This window comes from Saimiri boliviensis, chromosome 5, assembly GCF_048565385.1.
Source record: "Saimiri boliviensis isolate mSaiBol1 chromosome 5, mSaiBol1.pri, whole genome shotgun sequence".
Classification (NCBI taxonomy): Eukaryota; Metazoa; Chordata; class Mammalia; order Primates; family Cebidae; genus Saimiri; species Saimiri boliviensis.
In genome coordinates, this window is record NC_133453.1 from 144891180 (window position 1) to 144910320 (window position 19141).

General features: G+C 42.3%; 2 protein-coding genes and 1 non-coding gene across 5 annotated transcripts in view; all 3 read right to left on the reverse strand.

Moving 5' to 3' along the window:
* Positions 1-374: 374 nt before the first annotated feature.
* TM2D3 (TM2 domain containing 3) lies at positions 375-11506 on the reverse strand. Of its 2 annotated transcripts, XM_003940545.4 has the most exons (6): positions 11374-11506; positions 10800-10877; positions 8808-8965; positions 4691-4865; positions 2726-2801; positions 375-1125 (listed from the first exon to the last, which is right to left on the reverse strand). In XM_003940545.4, the coding sequence occupies exons 1-6, from the start codon at positions 11462-11464 to the stop codon at positions 960-962; spliced, it is 744 nt and encodes a 247-aa protein (XP_003940594.1). In that variant the 5' UTR covers positions 11465-11506; the 3' UTR covers positions 375-959. The 2 variants fall into 2 exon arrangements, with proteins under 2 accessions (XP_003940594.1, XP_003940593.1); XM_003940544.4 differs by lacking the exon at positions 10800-10877 and having other exon boundaries at positions 11374-11505.
* LOC120368290 (U6 spliceosomal RNA) lies at positions 6171-6273 on the reverse strand. Its single transcript, XR_005582474.1, has one exon. It is a non-coding gene; the product is annotated as a U6 spliceosomal RNA (small nuclear RNA).
* A 1807-nt stretch (positions 11507-13313) lies between the features above and the next one.
* Positions 13314-19141, reverse strand: part of TARS3 (threonyl-tRNA synthetase 3) — a 65773-nt gene continuing 59945 nt past the window's right edge. The window contains exons 17-19 of one of the 2 annotated variants that reach the window (XM_039480063.2): positions 16626-16698; positions 15449-15563; positions 13314-14115 (exon numbers count right to left, since the gene is read on the reverse strand). In XM_039480063.2, coding sequence (XP_039335997.1) covers positions 13967-14115; positions 15449-15563; positions 16626-16698 — 337 coding nt within the window. In that variant the 3' untranslated portion in view covers positions 13314-13966. The remainder of the gene's footprint in view (positions 14116-15448; positions 15564-16625; positions 16699-19141) is intronic. The other variant, XR_005582318.2, reaches the window with a different exon arrangement.

Consider the following 19141-nt stretch of genomic DNA (forward strand, 5'->3'; position numbering starts at 1 on the left):
GACATCACCAAAAGATATTTTAGAGATGCTGTGTGATATGGTTAACAGTCTTCTGGCTAATACGTACAAGTGTTTAAAAAGCAGTAACTCAAGATACTCGCATTTAAAAGAAAAAATGCTAAAAATTTTTAAATGTTTCAAAAGCAACCTTAAGTAAAAATTTTTTAAATAACTGTTTTTTTCCCCAATAAAGGGTCTATAACAGATCTCTACTCAAAAACATTTATATATTTCCACTGTGTCAATAAACCAGCCAATTATGAGTCTTAGAATGGAGTAATGGCCTGAAAAATCAAAATGTTATTCTTAACAACAAAGGTAGGTTGCAGTGATTATTCAAGATCGTATTTAATACAGAAAACAGGCCCACGGTATTTCTTAACGGGCAATTTTATTCATTTTTCAGCAGTCTTTATCTTTTATATACTAACTAGGAAAAGTTAAACCATAACTAGACATAAACCTTCAATTCAAATTTTCATATATACAGACCAGACTACATACATATTACACTGAAAAAGTTACAGATGACTGGAGTTGAGCCAAATAACTTCAATTAGCTGACAGTAAAAACACATCCCACTTCCTGCAATCACAGCTGAAAGGTTTTTAAGGCAGATTACATTTGGGCTGGAGATACAAGTGATACAGTTTGACTTGAGCAATATACAAAACTAAAGTCATGGAATTAAATCGATTTCTAACCACTATAGAAGTCATTCTCCCGGCTTAAGTAAGTCTCAATTTTTTCACAGAAAAAAAAAAATATTTCAGGCAAATAAAAACAAATTCCAGATTAGCACAGTTCAGTGTTTCATTTCTTTATTTTACCTTTATCAAGGCAAACAAAGTACAGATGCTGTACATTAAAAACAGAAATGCATCACTCACATCACATCAATTCCTACAGACAAAGGGCTTTTTCTAAGCACTGCTCCTTTCTGAAGCACATACCACACTTAAATGTACAAAGAGCCATCTGCTGGTCCAACGTAGCCAACTCCAATTAGCAGGACGTCTATCAGCGTCCATATTCCCAGGCCACCAAAGCTGAAGAGCTTGCCAAGGCCTTCTCGCCACTGGCCCAGGTAGAAACGGTCTGCTCCAAACCCACCAAGGGTGATGCTATGGTGGCAAACAGACAGGATTCCATGAGACCACCTCCACCCCAAGTGCGGCCAGTTAGGGGTCCATCGCCACCTTATGTCAGATTTGAGAAAGGGCTTCCAATGATCACAGCCCTTAACTGGAACACAAGTGACTATTTCACAAATTGACACCAGCAAATAATTGCAGGCAGGAAGACTGTTTAAATGTCAGAAGTAAACATACAATTTTTAGCTAAAATTAATCCACAAATTTTAGCTGTAGGTTACCAATATAGGGAAATCCAGGTTAGGGGTATATGGGAACTCTATTATCTTTTCAACTTTTCTGTAAATTAAAATTATTCCAAGTTTCAAAAGTTTATTATTATTATTTTTAAAAAGCCAGTTGTGAACTTGAACCATTGTCAGCAATGGTTACCAATCTTTTTTTTTTTTTTTTTTTTTGAGACAGAATCCCTGTCTCTGAGGCTGGAGTGCAGTGGTGCAGTGCCAGCTCACTGCAGCCTCCTCCTCCTGGGCTCAAGTGATCAGACATGCACCACGATGGCCGGCTTTTGTATTTTTTTGTACAGACGGGGGGGTTTCAACATGTTGGCCAGGCTGGTCTCGAACCCCTGACCTGAAGCAATCCGCCCACCTCGGCCTCCCAAAGTGCTGGGATTACAGGAGTGAGCCATCACGCCTGGCCTATGTTATTTCTGTTAGTGTCACTGTTCTCTCCTGGCCTCCTCTTTTGCCTTCCAGTCACACCTTTCCTGCCAGGCAAGATCCTTCTTTCCCCAGCCCAAATTCTAATGCAGTGGTTCTCAGCAAGGGGCAATTTTGTGCCCTAGGGGACACCTGGCAACATCTGGAGACATAGTGACTGTTGCAACTGCAGGGGATGGAAGGTTTGCTACCGACAAGTAGTAGGTCGAGCCGGTGAGGCTGCGAAACATCCTGCTATGCACAGGACAGCCCCAAGACGAAAGATCACCCAGCCCAAAATGTCAGCAGGGACGAGGCTGCGAAATCCCGCCCTGTGTCTGTAATGCTGCAGGCCTCAGGGTCTCAGACACCAACCCAAAACTTCAGCTGCAGGCAGCACAACCTTTTCCCTAGCTAACCCGTTAAGCAGGGTCCTACCTGGGAAGAATTACTACATGTCTTAAAGTGCTATTGAAAAGTTTAACAAACAGCACATTTCTACTTAAGAAATATAAGCCTCTAATTCTCTCCAGATGGTGAAATTAGAGGCAATTTTTAATATTTTTGTCATTTTCATCTTTCCAGTTTTCAGTATTCAGCATGTATTACTTTTTTATAGTAAGTTAAACTAAAGATATACATCATAAAACTACCTATTTTAGACAGTCCACAGCATTTTACTGCCTCATGGTACATTCAGAATGGGAACGCCAATGTGCAGAGAGAGAACTCTCTCAACTCCTTGGGAGAAAAGCTAACGCGCCTGCCAGGAAACTCCAAGGAGTCTGGGCTCATCACCTTACACTCTTCCAGCTGCTGCCGAGTCTTACACACATGGTAGGATCTGAGCCACGAATTAAGTGGCCTGAGCTCAATGTCAGGAATATTCCACCAAACAGCCGTTTAAACTTACTGGTAACAAAGCTTACCTCAGAGCCAGAGCAGTAGACCACTTATAGCCTCCAGTCCAATTGCAATACAGCATTTTGGGAAAAGTACGGTTACCTTAAAAAAAGAAAAGAAAAGAAAAATTCATGGTATAAAAATACTCTCAGAAAGACTTAACTGAAACAAATGGCCTCAACATTTAAAATTTGAAAAGTAAACTCTCTTTACAATAATGCATGTTTAAGTGAATAGTGCAAAACCCTTACCATCTCCAAACATGCATGCAACACTGAAATCAGCTAAGTTAGCATTACAACTTAAAGAACATGAAATGCTCAACCAGATACCAAGCCTTAAGGGAAGTTACAAGTGCGTGAGACAGTGTGGTCCCGAGGCATCGAAATTATCCAACAGGAAAAGATAAGAAAGTCCAGAACCAGAAACATACAATCACTTCAAGCACGACAGAGGCTACACACGGGTCAGCAGGGAAGAGTTGAGACAAGTGGCCATCCACGTGGGGGCAGCCATTCAAGTTGTATCCACCTCCCACCATCTACCAAGAGCAATTCCAGGTGGATTCTAAACCAAAATGTGAAAGGCTAAACTTAGAACCTTCAAAAGACAACATAGCAAGGCCGGGCGCGGTGGCTCAAGCCTGTAATCCCAGCACTTTGGGAGGCCGAGGCGGGTGGATCACAAGGTCGAGAGATCGAGACCAACCTGGTCAACATGGCGAAACCCCGTCTCTACTAAAAATACAAAAAATTAGCTGGGCATGGTGGCACGTGCCTGTAATCCCAGCTACTCAGGAGGCTGAGGCAGGAGAATTGCCTGAACCCAGGAGGCAGAGGTTGCGGTGAGCCAAGATCGCGCCACTGCACTCCAGCCTGGGTAACAAGACCGAAACTTCGTCTCAAAAAAAAAAAAAAAAAGACAACGTAGCAAATTGTCTAAACCTGGGGTAGAAAAAGATTTCTTAAAACCACAGCAAAAAAGGACTAACTCTAATAACTTAAACTAATTATATTTTTAAAGTTCTGTTCATGAAAATATACCACCATGTTAAAAAAAAAAAAAAAAAGTCAAAATCTGGGAGAGCCTGTCAGGGACAGTACAGATAATATTCAAAATATAAAAGAAGTCTAGACAACTTCAAGACTTTTAAGAATTCTTGGAGAGGATATGGATCATCAGGAATAGCTGCATAGCGCTGGTGGGAATGTAAGCTAACATAGCCATTTAAAGAGGAGCACACCTGGAAAGCACACGCTTAAGAAGCTCCTGCACATGTGCAATCAGGAGACAGGCAAAGAAATTTTAACAGAGGCAAAAGAGCAAAAAACGGCACATAATCAGAATATATGGGAGAGTAGATAAAACCGTGATATAAGCTTACAATAGATTACTACATGGAAGTAAAAAATAATAACAATAATAAGAGAAGTCACACGGCTGAATCGTACAGCCATAATGTTGAGAGGAAATTAGAAAGTCCCAGAAAACCACCAGCCTGATGTCATCTTATACAGCCCTAAAACAGGCATTATTGAATATATGGTACTGTATTTTATTACATACATACAATAAAACTATAGAAAATTTGTAAAAGGAAGTGAAGTGGTAAGAAACAGTTCAAAAGGGTGGTTACCTTGGAAGAGGAGGTCGAGCGACCAGGCGAAGGCCAGCACTCAGGTAGCTGCAATGGTACTGGTGCTGTTTTCACTGTTATTTTGGGTAAAAGTCAACTGCTGTGTATTATGCTTTATACTTCCCCTGGTTTTCTTATTTTATGAAATATTACATTTAAAAAGATAACGGAAATGCAATGTTCTGGATGCTTTATTTTAGTATGTGGAATTTATTAATGAGGGTTGGCACAGCTAAAAAGCTGCTGATACCTGTTTCTAATTAAGTAATTTGACTCTCAAATTTCTGGTTAAAGTCCCTTCAATAAACGTAGAGAAAAGCATTTTGCTGACAAAGGTCCCTGAACTCTGACTTACCCAAGCAGTGGACGTGGTCCCGCACGGTGCAGTTGGCAGTATAGCGCTGCCGGGGACAGGACACCGTCATGCAGCTGGTGGAATTGGAACACTCGTAATCTGTTTCAGGAAGCTGCCAGCAAAATCTGCAAGTCATGTTAATGATGAAGTTCTTTTGGGATTTGAAGTCTTGATCCTATGTAGCAAACGACACAAAACTCATCAATTGCAATGGAGCAGTCTGTTAAGATGTCAGTCACATGGACAAAATTCCTAAAACGCTTGTATTTAGGACCTAGGAGTAAGTGTCAGAAAAACAGTTACCAAAACAGTACGTATGCCAAACAAATGTATATGGTATGATCCCATAATCAGAAAAATACACACCCAACTAAACGTACCTCAGGGGAAAAAAAGTAGATAAATTCACATCAAAATAGCAAGTCATTTCAGGGTGATAGAATTATTTCATCACTTTGGCTTAGCTAAGTTTTTCACACGTACTTTTGTAACACAGCAAAGAGGAAAATGTATTTTAGAAAGTCAATCACGAATGGCTAGAAGGAACTGATGAATGCATTTGTTGAAGGTCACTGAGCTTCAAGCTTCAAGGGAGGAGTGGAATCCAGGTCTCTGAACCCAGCCTGACGCTTCTGTAGTGGTTAACCCACCACTTTGCTTCTGAGTTGCCAGCCTTCCCTAACACCTCCTACCTTGCACAGCCCGGCAACTCAGGGCTATTACAGCTGCTCCTACCTCCAGAGCATGTGGCATGCTTTATCCGGAGCCAGCCCAACTCAGAAGCACTACACGATGTGTGGAGGCTCAGTGAGTGTTCCCTGGTGGCCAGAGATATTTTTTCATTTCAATTTCAAAAGCCATTGTTTTGTTTTCTGCTTACAAAAGTACATGTTCTTTGTATGTTACACATTTGAAGATTACAGACAAAAACCTACAGGTGTTCAGAGCTAACTACTTTTAATCTTCTTTCCATTTCTTTTACATGTATATTTATAAATTTGCTAAAATGGAATTATACTGAAAGCCCTCTGTAGTCTTTTTACTCCACCTGACATTACATTGTAATGCATATTTTTCAAATCATTTTTATGTGGTCACACAACCATCTCTGGAAGCATCATATATATATTATATATATGTGTCTGTATATACACACACACACACACACAATTATTCTTTTTTTCGAGATGGAGTGTCACTCTGTTGTCCAAGCCGGAGTGCGGTGGTGCAATCTCGGCTCACTGCAACCTCCACCTGCCAGGTTCAAGCAATTCTCCTGGCTCAGCCTCCCAAATTGCTGGGATTACAGAGTTACAACACCATGCCCAGCTAATTTTTGTATTTTTAGTAGAGACAGGGTTTCACCATATTGGCCAGGCTGGTCTCAACCTCCTGATCTCAGGTGGTATGTCGGCCTCGGCCTCCCAAAGTGCTGGGATTAACATGTGTGAGCCACCACGTCTGGCTCATTCATATATATATATATTTTTAACATTTCACAAATTTGCATGTCATTTCTGCACAAGAGCCATTCTCATTTTCTCTGTATTGTTCCAATTTTGGCATATGTGCTGGTGAAGCAAGTAATACTAATTTTCTTATCAATGCAAAACCACTTTTCATGGAAAGCATTCAAATGTGGATAAGGCATCACCTGATTCAGGTAAGCAGTTTGACCTGTTAGAAAATATGTTTACATCTGCCTGTTTTCAGTGATGTGCTTAAAATACAAGTTTTTTTTTTTAAATAAGTAATCATTTTATTATTTGTTATATGATATTATTTTCATGGGTCTGACTGAATAAAACATATGCATTTTTATGCCACCAGCAGAGAACCCACGTCCAGCTATCAGACCACCTAATTTCATATCCTGGAACACCACCTGCTAATGTGGCTCCAACAGTAGATTGGAAACTTTCTTTAACTGTATTTCCATATTTCATAGTAGGAATATTAAAAGTACATTTTTCGATACTGTAATGCTAGTGTTCAAATGGAAGTAACTATAACCAAAACATATGTGCTTGTCTAACCCACACCATTAACAATCATTACTTTATTTGCAGAATGGCACGAATTACATAGCATCTACTGGACCTCTGTTCAAAGATGGCAAAACTGATTGCATCCTGATTTATAGAAAGACGAACACACACTATGACAGAAGAAACGCATTTGAAAAGAACCTCAGAGCAGAAGGCCTGATGTTGGAGAAGGAGGTAGGTGCTTTACTATTGTAGTCATGTAATAAAATGAAAACAAAAGGTTTTTTTTAATAGTTTTTTAAAAAGTAGGTAACACTCACGCCTATAATCCCAGCACTTTGGGAGGCCGAGGCAGGTGGATCACCAGGTCAAGAGATCAAGACCATCCTGGTCAACATGGTGAAACCCCATCTCTACTAAAAATAAAAAAATTAGCTGGGCATGGTGGCGCCTGCCTGTAGTCCCAGTTACTCAGGAGACTGAGGCAGGAGAATCGCTTGAACCCAGGAGGCGGAGGTTGTGGTGAGCCAAGATCGCACCATTGCACTCCAGCCTGGGTAATAAGAGAGAAACTCCGTCTCAAAAAAAAAAAAAAGTAGGTAACACATGTACAAGGTACACATTTCAAGACACAGCAGGAGAGTGGGCAGTGAGTCGGTCTTGTCTGGCCCGGCCTCTGGAACCACTGCCCTCCCCCAGCCAAGTAGCCTCTGCACTTCCAGGGAGAGCCTATTCTACACACAGGCACATTTATGTCATCTATATTTAACCTTCCCCAAGACGTCCACTTAATTTTGTACACATGTCAGTTCATTATCTCTGAGCTTCCTACTTCTTTTTAATGGCTACAATGGGTTTATTCTATTACACGTGTACCATAAATTAAGAAGTTCTCTCTTGGACATTTCACTTCTTTTGAATCTTTTGCTTTAAAGAGCAACACAGCTAAAAAAAAAAAAAAGCATACTTATTTGCATCCATGTATAACAATATATACAGCATAAATTTCTAGAGGTAGAACTGCTAGGTCGATGATTATGTGCATTTATAAGTTTCACAGATACGACAAATCCCCTTTAAGAGGCTGACCAATTTGACTACCCATTAATAAGATATGAGTATCTGACCCTTATACTCTCACAAACTCAAAGTCAAATTAAAAAAAAAAAATTTGCCCATCTGAGGGTTAAAAATGTATTAGTTTGTTTTTAATTATGAAAAAACTTATCCCTGTTTTTCATGTAATAATACAAATAAGTCTGTTTGTATTTCCTTTCCTATGAACCATCTGCTCGTGTCCTAACACGGTTTTTCTATAAGACTGTCATCTCTTCCATGTGGGTTTTTAGGAAGTGTTTATATATTACTGATACTAGTGTATCAATTGTCGCATATGTTAGAAACACTTTTTCCTAGTTTGTCATGTCTTTTGCCTTTATGCCCTTTTTTTTAAGATCATGTAGAAATCTCTGATTTTTAGTAGTCAAATGTATCATTTCTTTCTTTTATGGCTTCTAAACTTTATTTCATACTTAGAAAAATATTCCCCATTTTGGGATTATAACAACTATCTTGTGTTCTCTCTGGTACTTCCAGATTTCACTTTTCACATTACATCTTTGGACTATCTGGAATTCGTTCTGGACAAGACAGGGGTTCCACTTAATTTTGTTCCAGAGAGATCCCCAGGCATTCTGGCATTTACGAATCCATCTTCTCACAAACACTGGGCCTTCAGAAGCTCATCTATGGCAGAAAGACACTGCCACCTGCTCTGTACACTAGCTGTCACTACTAAAAACACAAAACCCATCTGAACAAATCAGACTTGCTTTAGATATGCTAGTAGACTAAGATCTTCTCCAGTCCTACAAAGCAACATTTCTGTCAAGCGCATTTCCAGCAGACATCAACTGGCTTGACAGTTATCATTATAACTAAAACAGTAGTGAGCTGACACGAAAAGCTCTACTGGGTTTCTTTTACATTTATTTCTACTTACTCAACAGGGCAAACATAAAAGAAAATAAAAATTATTCAGAATTTATTCTCAATAGTCACGTCTGAACTGTTCTTTAACTTGAAGTCTACAGTGAATGCATTTAGAATAAGTAAGCTATAGTACTTACAACACAGGTAACAGATGGTTTCACTGTACAGTCAAAAGTGACAGGCTTCCCATAGATACAGGAGAAATTTGTTGTGCAGTCTATACAGTCTGCAGGAAGTCTGCTACACAAACCATTGCTTGGACACTTCATCACATAAGGTGGGATTTCAGTACTTTCTGTGAGAGGTAAGAGAGAAGCTTATTCTCCTACAATACTGATTCGAATAACAGAGGAGAATAATCTTCTAAGGTTAAGAGACATGATCATTAGCAATTAGACACTGCACTGGAATGGAAAAAGCATGGGACTGGAGCCAGAGACACCTGCAATTAAAGCAGAGTTCTGCAAATAACCAGCTATGTGACCTGGCGGGCACCATACTTGTAAAACATTACTTCATTCCTGCCTCCCAAGTGGCTGTGAAAACTAAAGGTGCTCACATACGAATAATGCATAGAAAAGTCTGGGTATATATTAAGAGGTTTTTTTAAAAAAAACCTATCATTTTATAGTTGAAAAACTAAAACTTATAGTAGGGTTTGTGCAAAATCACAGAGGAAGTCTGTGGCAAAACTGGAACTAGAACCCAAATCTCTCCATTTCCAATCCAACGTTCTCTTCAAAAATCTGAATTCACTAGTTTAGAAATGAAGCCACTGACATCCTCAGGGCATCAACTCTAGAAAATGTCATGATTTCACACTGGTACTTTGATAAGCCATATTTGCTAATATAACATTTACAGCTTTATGCTACCAAAGTTCAAAATAGTTCTCTATTTTAATAACTTCCTCAGTGAGCTGCAACCTTTTTTTTTTTTTTTGAGACGGAGTTTTGCTCTTGTTACCCAGGCTAGAGTGCAATGGCGTGATCTCACAGCAACCTCTGCCTCCCGGGTTCAAGTGATTCTCCTGCCTCAGCCTCCCGAGTAGCTAGGATTACAGGCATGCGCCACCACACCCGGCTAATTTCGTATTTTTAGTAGAGATGGGGTTTCTCCATGTTAGTCAGGCTGGTCTCGAACTCCCAACCTCGGGTGATCTGCCCAGCTCAGCCTCCCAAAGTGCTGGGATTACAGGCGTGAGCCACCGTGCCTGGCCTCAGCTATAACTTATTTCCAACCAACCTAATCAGGTGTGCTATGTATTTTTACCAACTGAGAGGATCAAAATTGCAAGTATTCCTGAAAAGGACTTTCAAAAGCCTGCAAGAGTCAAGAACTCTTGTGCTTTCTCTAAAAAGTAATCTGCATTTAAAATTCAAGTGCGCTACTGTTTTTTACAGCCAAATAATCAGTAAAATACCTCTGCCAGTTTCAATTCACTGAAGTAATGTCACTCTAAAGTGATGAAATTAGAGTCAAAGCCTCCACTTAGCAAAACACACTAATGCTTATTTAAAACTGGTCCTACTTTACTCACTGTATTAAGTGGACAATTCTACAAAATACTCTTTTCTGTGATCCCATGACTATGTGGCTGGATCACAAAGCAGAAATGACTTTAGGCCATCAGACCAACCCCACTGCTTTAAAGATGAGAATCAAGGTCCAAAGGGCATAATTTGTTCGAGATCCCAGTAGCAAAACCAGATTTAGATTCCAGGTCTCCATCGGCCCCTCTGTGATCCTTCCATTTCACACAGTCCTGGGGGAGCCTTTGATATATAACATCAGGAACAGGATTCCGGAAGTAAAGGAAATTTTCTGAAGGGAGAGCAGCAGTGACTGAAGGTTACTTTACTGGATGAAGTGGAAAAACAATAGAAATAAGGAGACAAATGAGCGTGGGACTGGAAAAAGAGATGAGGTAGAAACGCCAAAAGGTATCTAAATGCCAAGACTACTGAAAATGGCTGTGTATCTGCCCGTAATTCACATCATCTAAAATACAATAAAATATTCAAAAATGGAAAGTGACTTCGTATACTAAAGGAAATTTTTGTCAAAAACAAAAGAGAAATGACTAGATATAAATACACATATTTACCAGAATAGAAAATGTCTAGTACCTGCTGCCCTGGGAACTACTGTGAATGTACGTGTTGGGCCCGGATCCTTTATTGACTGAGCCAGCGCCTGCGATTGCTCTAAATTTAAGGATCGTACAATTAGACAAACATGTTATCCCGGGACGAGAGAACCTTGTTTTGTGTGGTTAACACGGCGGGTCTACACCAGGCCAATAAGCTGCTCATGAAAACCTCACGGCTTGGCATCCAGAAAACACAAAACTTAGGGACGAAACGTCAACGGGTGGACAACAGTTCACATCAGCCGGCAACGAGGGACCGAAGGGGGGCATCGCGCTCCGGTTCCGCCTCCCAGGCCGAGCCCCCAAGCGCTCCACCTCCGTTCCAGGGCTCCGCAGCCACGACGGGCGGCTCGGTGTCGTCGTAACGGAGGGGCGGCCTCCGGCCGGGCGGCCAGGGCGCCAGACTCCAGATGCAGCGACGTGCCGCCCGGAGCCGGGCACTCGGCCTCCTCCCCACGTCAGCCTCCGCCCGTGGGCCCAGCCTCCTAGCAGCTCCCGGGGCCCCGCTGCCACTCAGCTCCACCCGGCGCTGATCCCGGCCTTTGACTCACCACCGCCTGACAGAATGCAGAACTGCGAGAGAAAGAGCAGCACGCGACCCAGGGAGCGGAGGCCCCGCAGCGGGCGCACCCGAGAGGCCATCTTGCCGGCGCCTGCACACTTCCGGGCGGGGGACGGGCCCTGCGAGTCGGGGCGGGGCGCGGGCGCGCGCGTGGGGGGCGGGGCGGGGCGGGCGCGGCTCGGAGCGGGAGCGGGCACTGGGCGCAGGCGCGCTGCGTCTCCGGGCGGCCGGCGTCTGCGCTTGCGCTTTCCTCGCGCGGGCAGCGGGTGGTTTTTCTTCCGGTTGCTTTCTCTGGGAGGTCCACGAGGAGGATGCGAACCTGGGAGGTTGCTTGGTTCTCACGCGCCCCTCACGTCCTTGAATGAGGGGCTCACTAATCTTTCCACCGCAGGAGACCTGAGAAAGGTCATCCGTGGACCGAAATGCACGCCCGAAGCCAGCCAGAGCAGAGGCGGGCAAATGTGGGTGTGGTCGGATGTCGCGTGCCGGGTCCTGTGCGAAGGTTCTCAGGACAGTATCGCGTGGTGTTTCATCCTAAAGACACTTATTTGCAGTCGGGGAAGCGGCCCGGGGCGACGAGGGGCCCCTCCCCTGGGGCCGGCGCTCAGGCCTACCGTGGTTTTCACTTTTGGCCAGCTCGTGGAAGATACGCAGCACTTCTAGAAAGTTCCTCTCAGACCTGGAGGAGCAGGATGGCCCGAGGCGCTGCGAAGTGAGGGTAGGGTCCAGAGCACAGCCCTGCCTGGGGAAGGGAGGACATCGGGGGAGCAGCGCTCAGGCCCCAGCTCGCTGCGACCCTCGCCGGTTTCTATCCCAAAACACCTGGAAGGAACCATGCTGGTGACCTGTGCTCTCCTCCACCCACTTGCTGCGGGATCATTCATTCCGGGGCCTTCTGACTGCCATCCCTCACGTGCATGTTTGATGAATGATTTTTTTTTAAATACATGGAAAAGTCCTGCACATAAGCCCTGAATGTCAGCTTTAAAAATCGTTATCACAGCCGGGCGAGGTAGCTCACGCCTGTAATCCCAGCAATTTGGGAGGCCGAGGTGGGCAGATCACAAGTGCAGGAGATCGAGAGCATCCTGGCTAACACAGTGAAACCCCATCTCTACTAAAAATACAAATAACTAGCCGGGCATGGTGGCACACGCCTGTGGTCCCAGCTACTCGGGAGGCTGAGGAGGAAGTTGCGGTGAGCTGCTATCGCGCCATTGCACTCCAGCCTGGCGACAGAGCAAGATTGGGTCTTAAAAAACCTTATCACGGCCGGGCGCGGTGGCTCAATCCTGTAATCCCAGCACTTTGGGAGGCCGAGGCGGGTGGATCACGAGGTCGAGAGATCGAGACCATCCTGGTCAACATGGTGAAACCCCGTCTCTACTAAAAATACAAAAAATTAGCTGGGCATGGTGGCGCGTGCCTGTAATCCCAGCTACTCAGGAGGCTGAGGCAGGAGAATTGCCTGAACCCAGGAGGCGGAGGTTGCGGTGAGCCGAGATCGCGCCATTGCACTCCAGCCTGGGTAACAAGAGCGGAACTCCGTCTCAAAAAAAAAAAAAAAAAAAAAAAAAAAAAAAAAACCTTATCACGCAATCTGTACCATATACTGCTACACAGGTCTGATAGATACTGTTTTGTTTTGCCAACTGTTTAACTGTTTAGTTAACTAAATGATCAGTATATTGAACAGAGAGAGAATTTCTGACATTTCCACAGCACCTCACCAAATAAACAATACTTCTTGTTTGGTAGCTGAATTCTCTATTGACATAATGCCATTTTAATTCGGTTCTGGGCAAGTAACGCATTCCTCTCTGTTAAATCTGAAATCCACTTCAGTATATAAATCAATGGAATGTCATCCCATCAAAAAAGTAATTTAACTCTAGGTGAGCAGCTTAACTGAAACACTGGAAACACTGATGCAGTTCATTTGGGAATTTATTTTTTCTAAAGCTGAACAAAACCCAATTGCGAATTACAAACACTTGAAAGGCAACTCAGCCTATAGTGCAAACACCAGATTCCACAGAACTGAATTCCTCTGTCAGTAACCCAGTATTGAGTAGTAGCTGCTGCTTTTGTGGTTATTGGCTGAAACAAAATTAAGTCATGATTCCAATTTTGAAGATAAAGTTTCAGTGTGACTTTTAGTAAAACAGTCATAAAAATACCTGAGACATACTAGAAAATAAGATTTTCCCTCATATTAAAAAAACTGCAGGCTTTTATTTGAAGCCCATCTTTTGAAAATCACAAATCATAGCACTAACATTTCATAGTCATTTCCTAGTGTTTTGTTTCCCTTTTTCAATAAGTAATACTTCCCCATTTAAGTTTCTCAAGGGATTGATTGCTGGAAAATTTCCCACATGTGCCCTCTGACTGTCCCCTGTGGACATTAGCAAACTAAATTTTGTGCATATCAGCTACACATTCACTGTCTCCTTCCTCAGCTTAGTCCATGAGTGGACCCATCAGTGGCTCCAAAGTCTTAAAAGTACTAACATGTTAAGAAAAATACATTTTTAAGGGTCAAAACAAAGTTACACAGAAGCAAATACCAGAGAAGGACTTCAAAAGTCCTCCTCAGCAGTGAGTGCCCGTGACTTCTTGAGATTCTTCAGTTTATCAATGGCAGAAGTTACTAAAATCTCTCCGTGAATTCTGTTGTCTCTTGTTCGCACGTTTACAGCATTATTTATCTTTTCCTTTTCTCCAACCACTGCAGAAAGGAAAGGTAAAGAAATGTATTTTAAACCAGCAGTTTACCAAACATTAAGTCAGCAGTCACATGATATGTTTTTATCGAGTTTTTCTTAATTATTAATACGTATCATCTAATAAGCATTAGGTTCATCCTCTGGTAAGTTTCTTGAGGGAAGGAATGACTTCTGATCCCATCTCTCTACTGTCCACTTGAGAGAATAGCTCTTGTGGTCCTAGGGTGCAAATGAGAGTGGGGAGAGCTCTTACAGACTCACCCACTCCACCTGGCATACCTGATGAGCCAACGGGTGGACACCAGACCCATGCCAGCCCACCAGAATTTTCTGGAATGTGGGTAAAAAGTTTGTTCTCTCTAGTGACCCATATTGTGAGATGATGCAGGAATCTACAGCCATGCTTCTTGCCATACAGAAGGAAGAAACCGGTCTGCAGGTAAGTGGAATAAAGTAGATATTTAAGAGAAGCAAAAAGAACCAGAGCGAGACAGGAGCCAGAAATGGGAGAAACAGTCCTGGTGAGGGCTGAGCTCTGATTGCTCTTCTAGAGGTTTGGTATTTAACTCTACCTTTCAAGTCACGGGAAACTCCAAGACCCTCCCATTAAATGCTGTCTTTGTCTAAACTAAGTTGAGATTTCTGCCACCATAAGATGCCTGATTGAAACACCACAATACCTACTATGGCATCAAACATGATCAGTGAAACACTGTCAATAGAGCAACTCTATGCATATTTATTTTGCCTTCTATAGACTCTCAACTTACAGGAAATAGCAATACTATGCCTGCAGTTATGTCAATGTTAGTTTCTCTTAATTTTGGAATCATTTTTAAAGCCTAAATTTTAGATTCTGCATCTAATTAGTCATGTGCTAAAAGGACATTTTATTTTTCGCCTAAATCTTTTCCTTAGGATCATTTTTAATTTGGAATCTTTTCTTTTGTTAGTTTAATCCCAAAGATTTCTCATAAGCCAGAAAAGTGAGGGAAAATATTTCAGGCCTATGAGGCTGAAATATAAAGAATATAATTCTACTGATGGGATCATTTTCACAGTTCTTTCCATTGTTAGCAGGCAATACTAACTGTTGCTAGTAAAACTATCCCAGGGGATTCAGGTGAAACTTTGTAACTCTTCTTCCTGCAAACAACAAAGCTTAGGAACAGCTAAGCCAGGACACTATGGACTCTTCTTTTTGTGTAAGTATTAAATAGACAAATCATGATAATCAACTAGTTGAAACATATTTCTTATTTGATCTTTTGGAACTAAAGTGGAAAAAAAAAAAAAAAACAAGCATTTGGAAAAATATATACAAACTTAAATTACCCAAAATAAAATTATACTGAGCCAGCTGTGCATTTCGTATTTTCTTATTTAGTGTACAACTATGATCTAAGTCAACGTCAGCCATAAATCCTTCTTCAAAAAATTCATTGGATACCTAGAAGAAAATGAAACACCTTTAGTGTTGCATTATGATACCTAGTCTCCAAGAAGAGTCCCAATGTTCCCCACTCTTGGTATGCACACCCTTGTAGAGTTCCCTGCTTACCATACCAGAGCAGGTCCGTGTGACCATAAGTAAGTGCTGAAGTGTTGGTGTATCATTTCTGAGACCAGTTCATAAAAGACTGCAGCTCCCATCTCTCTCTGATCACTAACTCTGGGGGACCAACCACTATGTGAGGACATTCAGGCAACCGATGAAGAAGAAGCCCAGGTGATGAGGAGCTGTGTCCACCAACTGTGAGTGAGCCCTGAGGCCTACAGCCCTGGCCCACAGCGTGACTGCAGCCTCAGGAGATGCTCTGCACCACAGTCCACCAACTTAGCTGCTCCCAGACCCTGACTTATAGGAACTGTGAAATAATAGATGTTTGTTGTTTAAATCTGCTAAGTTTTGGGGTCACTTGTGACACAGCAACAAATAATATTCTTCCCTAATAGAGCCATGTAGAAATGAATAATTATGAAATGTTTTAAAATACTAATTTTCCAAAAACATTAAGAAATAAAATAGTTCTGATACAGCCGCAGAGACATGATACATTAAGAAATAAAATAGTTCTGATACAGCTACAGAGACATGATACGTGTGTTAAACTCCCAACTACTGAAAACATGGATTGTTAATGTGTCAGCTCTGCATTTTTTTTTTTTTTGAGACGGAGTTTCACTCTTGTTACCCAGGCTCGAATGCAATGGCACGATCTTGGCTCACTGCAACCTCCGCCTCCTGAGTTCAGGCAATTCTCCTGCCTCAGCCTCCTGAGTAGCTGGGATTATAGGCACGCGCCACCATGCCCAGCTAATTTTTTGTATTTTTAGTAGACACGGGGTTTCACCACGTTGACTCGGCCTCCCAAAGTGCTGGGATTACAGGCTTGAGCCACCGCGCCTGGCCTACTCTGCAATATTTTAAAACATGAAGGACATTCCAAATCAATGACCTACACAGAATACATGCAAGATCATTATGTACTTTAAACGACTCTGATTTTACCTGACGTGCATATTTTTCACAAGTTGGCCCCACAGGGATGACCATTACCTGACGAGGAGATAGCCAGAAAGGCCTGAAAAATACATAAAATATGTCTTTTCAAAGACTAATAATGGCTACTTATTAAATGATTTTCAAATAACCAAAGATTGTTTTAAAGACCTCACAAGAGGGCAGTTTCAGCAGAGTGGCATGAAAGAAAACCAAATTATATTAAAGTTTGAAGGCAGCAAAGTAAACAAAAGAAGAATTTTGGAATTTTGATAGCACACCCTTGTAGAGTTCCCTGCTCACTATACCAGAGCGGGTCTATGTGACCATAAATTAGTGAGGAAGTGTTGGTGCATCATTTCTGGGACTAGTTCATAAAAGACTGCAGCTCCCATCTCTGCAAAGGACTGACCATGCACTTACCATCTGACCCAGCAATTGCACTCCTGGACACTTGTCCCAGAGAAATGAAAGCATATGTTCACACATAATCCTGCACACTAATGTCCAGAGCAGCTTTATTTATAACAGCCCCAAACTGGAAAAGCAAATTAAAAAAAAAAAAGGAACCAACTAACTGATCTCAACATGGATGAGGATGGCTCTCAAGGGAATTCCACAGAGTGAAAAAACGCCTACCTCAAAAGTTTGTGCACTGTGTAAATGTTTATATAATATTCTTTACATGACAAAATGATGGAGCTGGAAAACAGGTCCATGGTTGTCAGGTAAGGACAGGAATGGGATGGTTTGAGTGTGCTGAAAGGGGGGCAGGAGGGAGCCCTATAAGTGATAGAACTGTCCTGTGCCTTGACTGGTGGTCTTACACCGTCTGTCCGTGTGACACAACTTTACACAGCTGAACACATGTACCCACAAAGGAGTGCGTGTGAGGCTGCTGAAATCTGAACAAGGCTGGTGGACAGTCTTAGTGTCTAGCTCTTGGTTGTGATACTGAATCTAGTTTTGCAAGGTGTTACCACTGGGGAAATCTGGGTAAAGAGTGTGCTGGACCTCTCTATATAACTTTTTTTTTTTTTTTTGAGGCGGAGTCTCACTCTGTCACCCAGTCTGGAGTGCAAGGGCGCGATCTCGGCTCTCTGCAACCTCCACCTCCCAGGTTCAAGTGATTCTCCTGCCTCAGCCTCCCGAGTAGCTGGGATTACAGCCACCGCCACCACACCCACCTAATTTTTGTATTTTCAGTAGAGATGGGGTTTCACCATGTTGGCTGGACTGGTCTCGAACTCCTGACCTCAGGTGATCCACCCGCCTCAGCCTTCCAAAGTGCTGGGATTACAGGCGTGAGCCACCACTCCTGGCCTCTGTATAGCTTCTTATAACAACAAGTAAATCTACAATTATTTCAAAATATAATTTTTCTTAAAAAAAAACATGGCACGGTAGGTATAAGCAATGTCCGATGTGGGACATGTTTGCCTTTTCCCTTAATCTGATGGTGAAAGGACATACAATGAGGACTATTTCAGATAGCACTTTATAAATGTGCGCATATATATATATATATATATAGTTTTCAAATTATGAACACAAAATAATACATGATAAATGGTAAAACACAGAAATACAGGGTATATAATGGACAGCAGATGTTTCCTTTTGAGCTCTGTCCTTACCCCATCCCCAGCCCTACTGGCCCAAAGGAGCCACATTTTAGCCATCTTTACTTTTGGCTCTGGGGAGATTTCCCCACAAGCCTGACTGCTGTATGAAGTGTGGATGTATGAAGTGCAGGGACTATACCTCAGTCTCTGCGACAAAGGAAGGTACACTCAGTGCACTGGCCCCAACCACCTCCTGTCTGCCTCTCCATTTCCTATTTCACTAGTTCTTTTTTTTTTAAACCACTTTCACTGTAACATTCTACTGCAAGACACCATCATCTCTCACCTATGGTAAATGATTTAAAACCAACTGGAAAGAAAGAAAAACAAGATAACTCATACTTAGGTGGCATACACATACTCATATCCATACTTTTGGCTTATCTGTAACTTCAATAGCTTAGAATCTCCATGACATCTAAGTGTATTTCTCTATGATCACAAAATATCAGGAATATACACAGACTTTCTAGCTACCCAGGGCTTCTGGAAGACACTTTGTTTAGGAAACTTCCTACCTTAGTTTTCTGCTCAAAAATGTGCTTCTCCAGCCTCCATGGCCATGAATGCTAGTATGCATGGGTGTGATCTAGGTTCTGCTAATGTATAAACATGGCACTCTGACTTAAGACAGAGTGGAGAAGGAGGCACCACATGGAATCCATTCTGGCAAGGAAGGGTAATGCAAAGACACGGAGCTTTTGGAGGACCTGGTTGCAGTGACACTAACAGTAGCATCCAGTGCCCAGTGTCCACAGTGGGAGCTGCAGGGACTGTGCCCAGCAATAGCAGCAGTGGGGGCAGTCATTTCTGAAAAGAGAACTAAAGTGCATGAGCAGATCCTTAGCCAATTTCTAAAAATGGAATGGAAGGTGGAAATGTCACAAGTGGTTGCCGGTT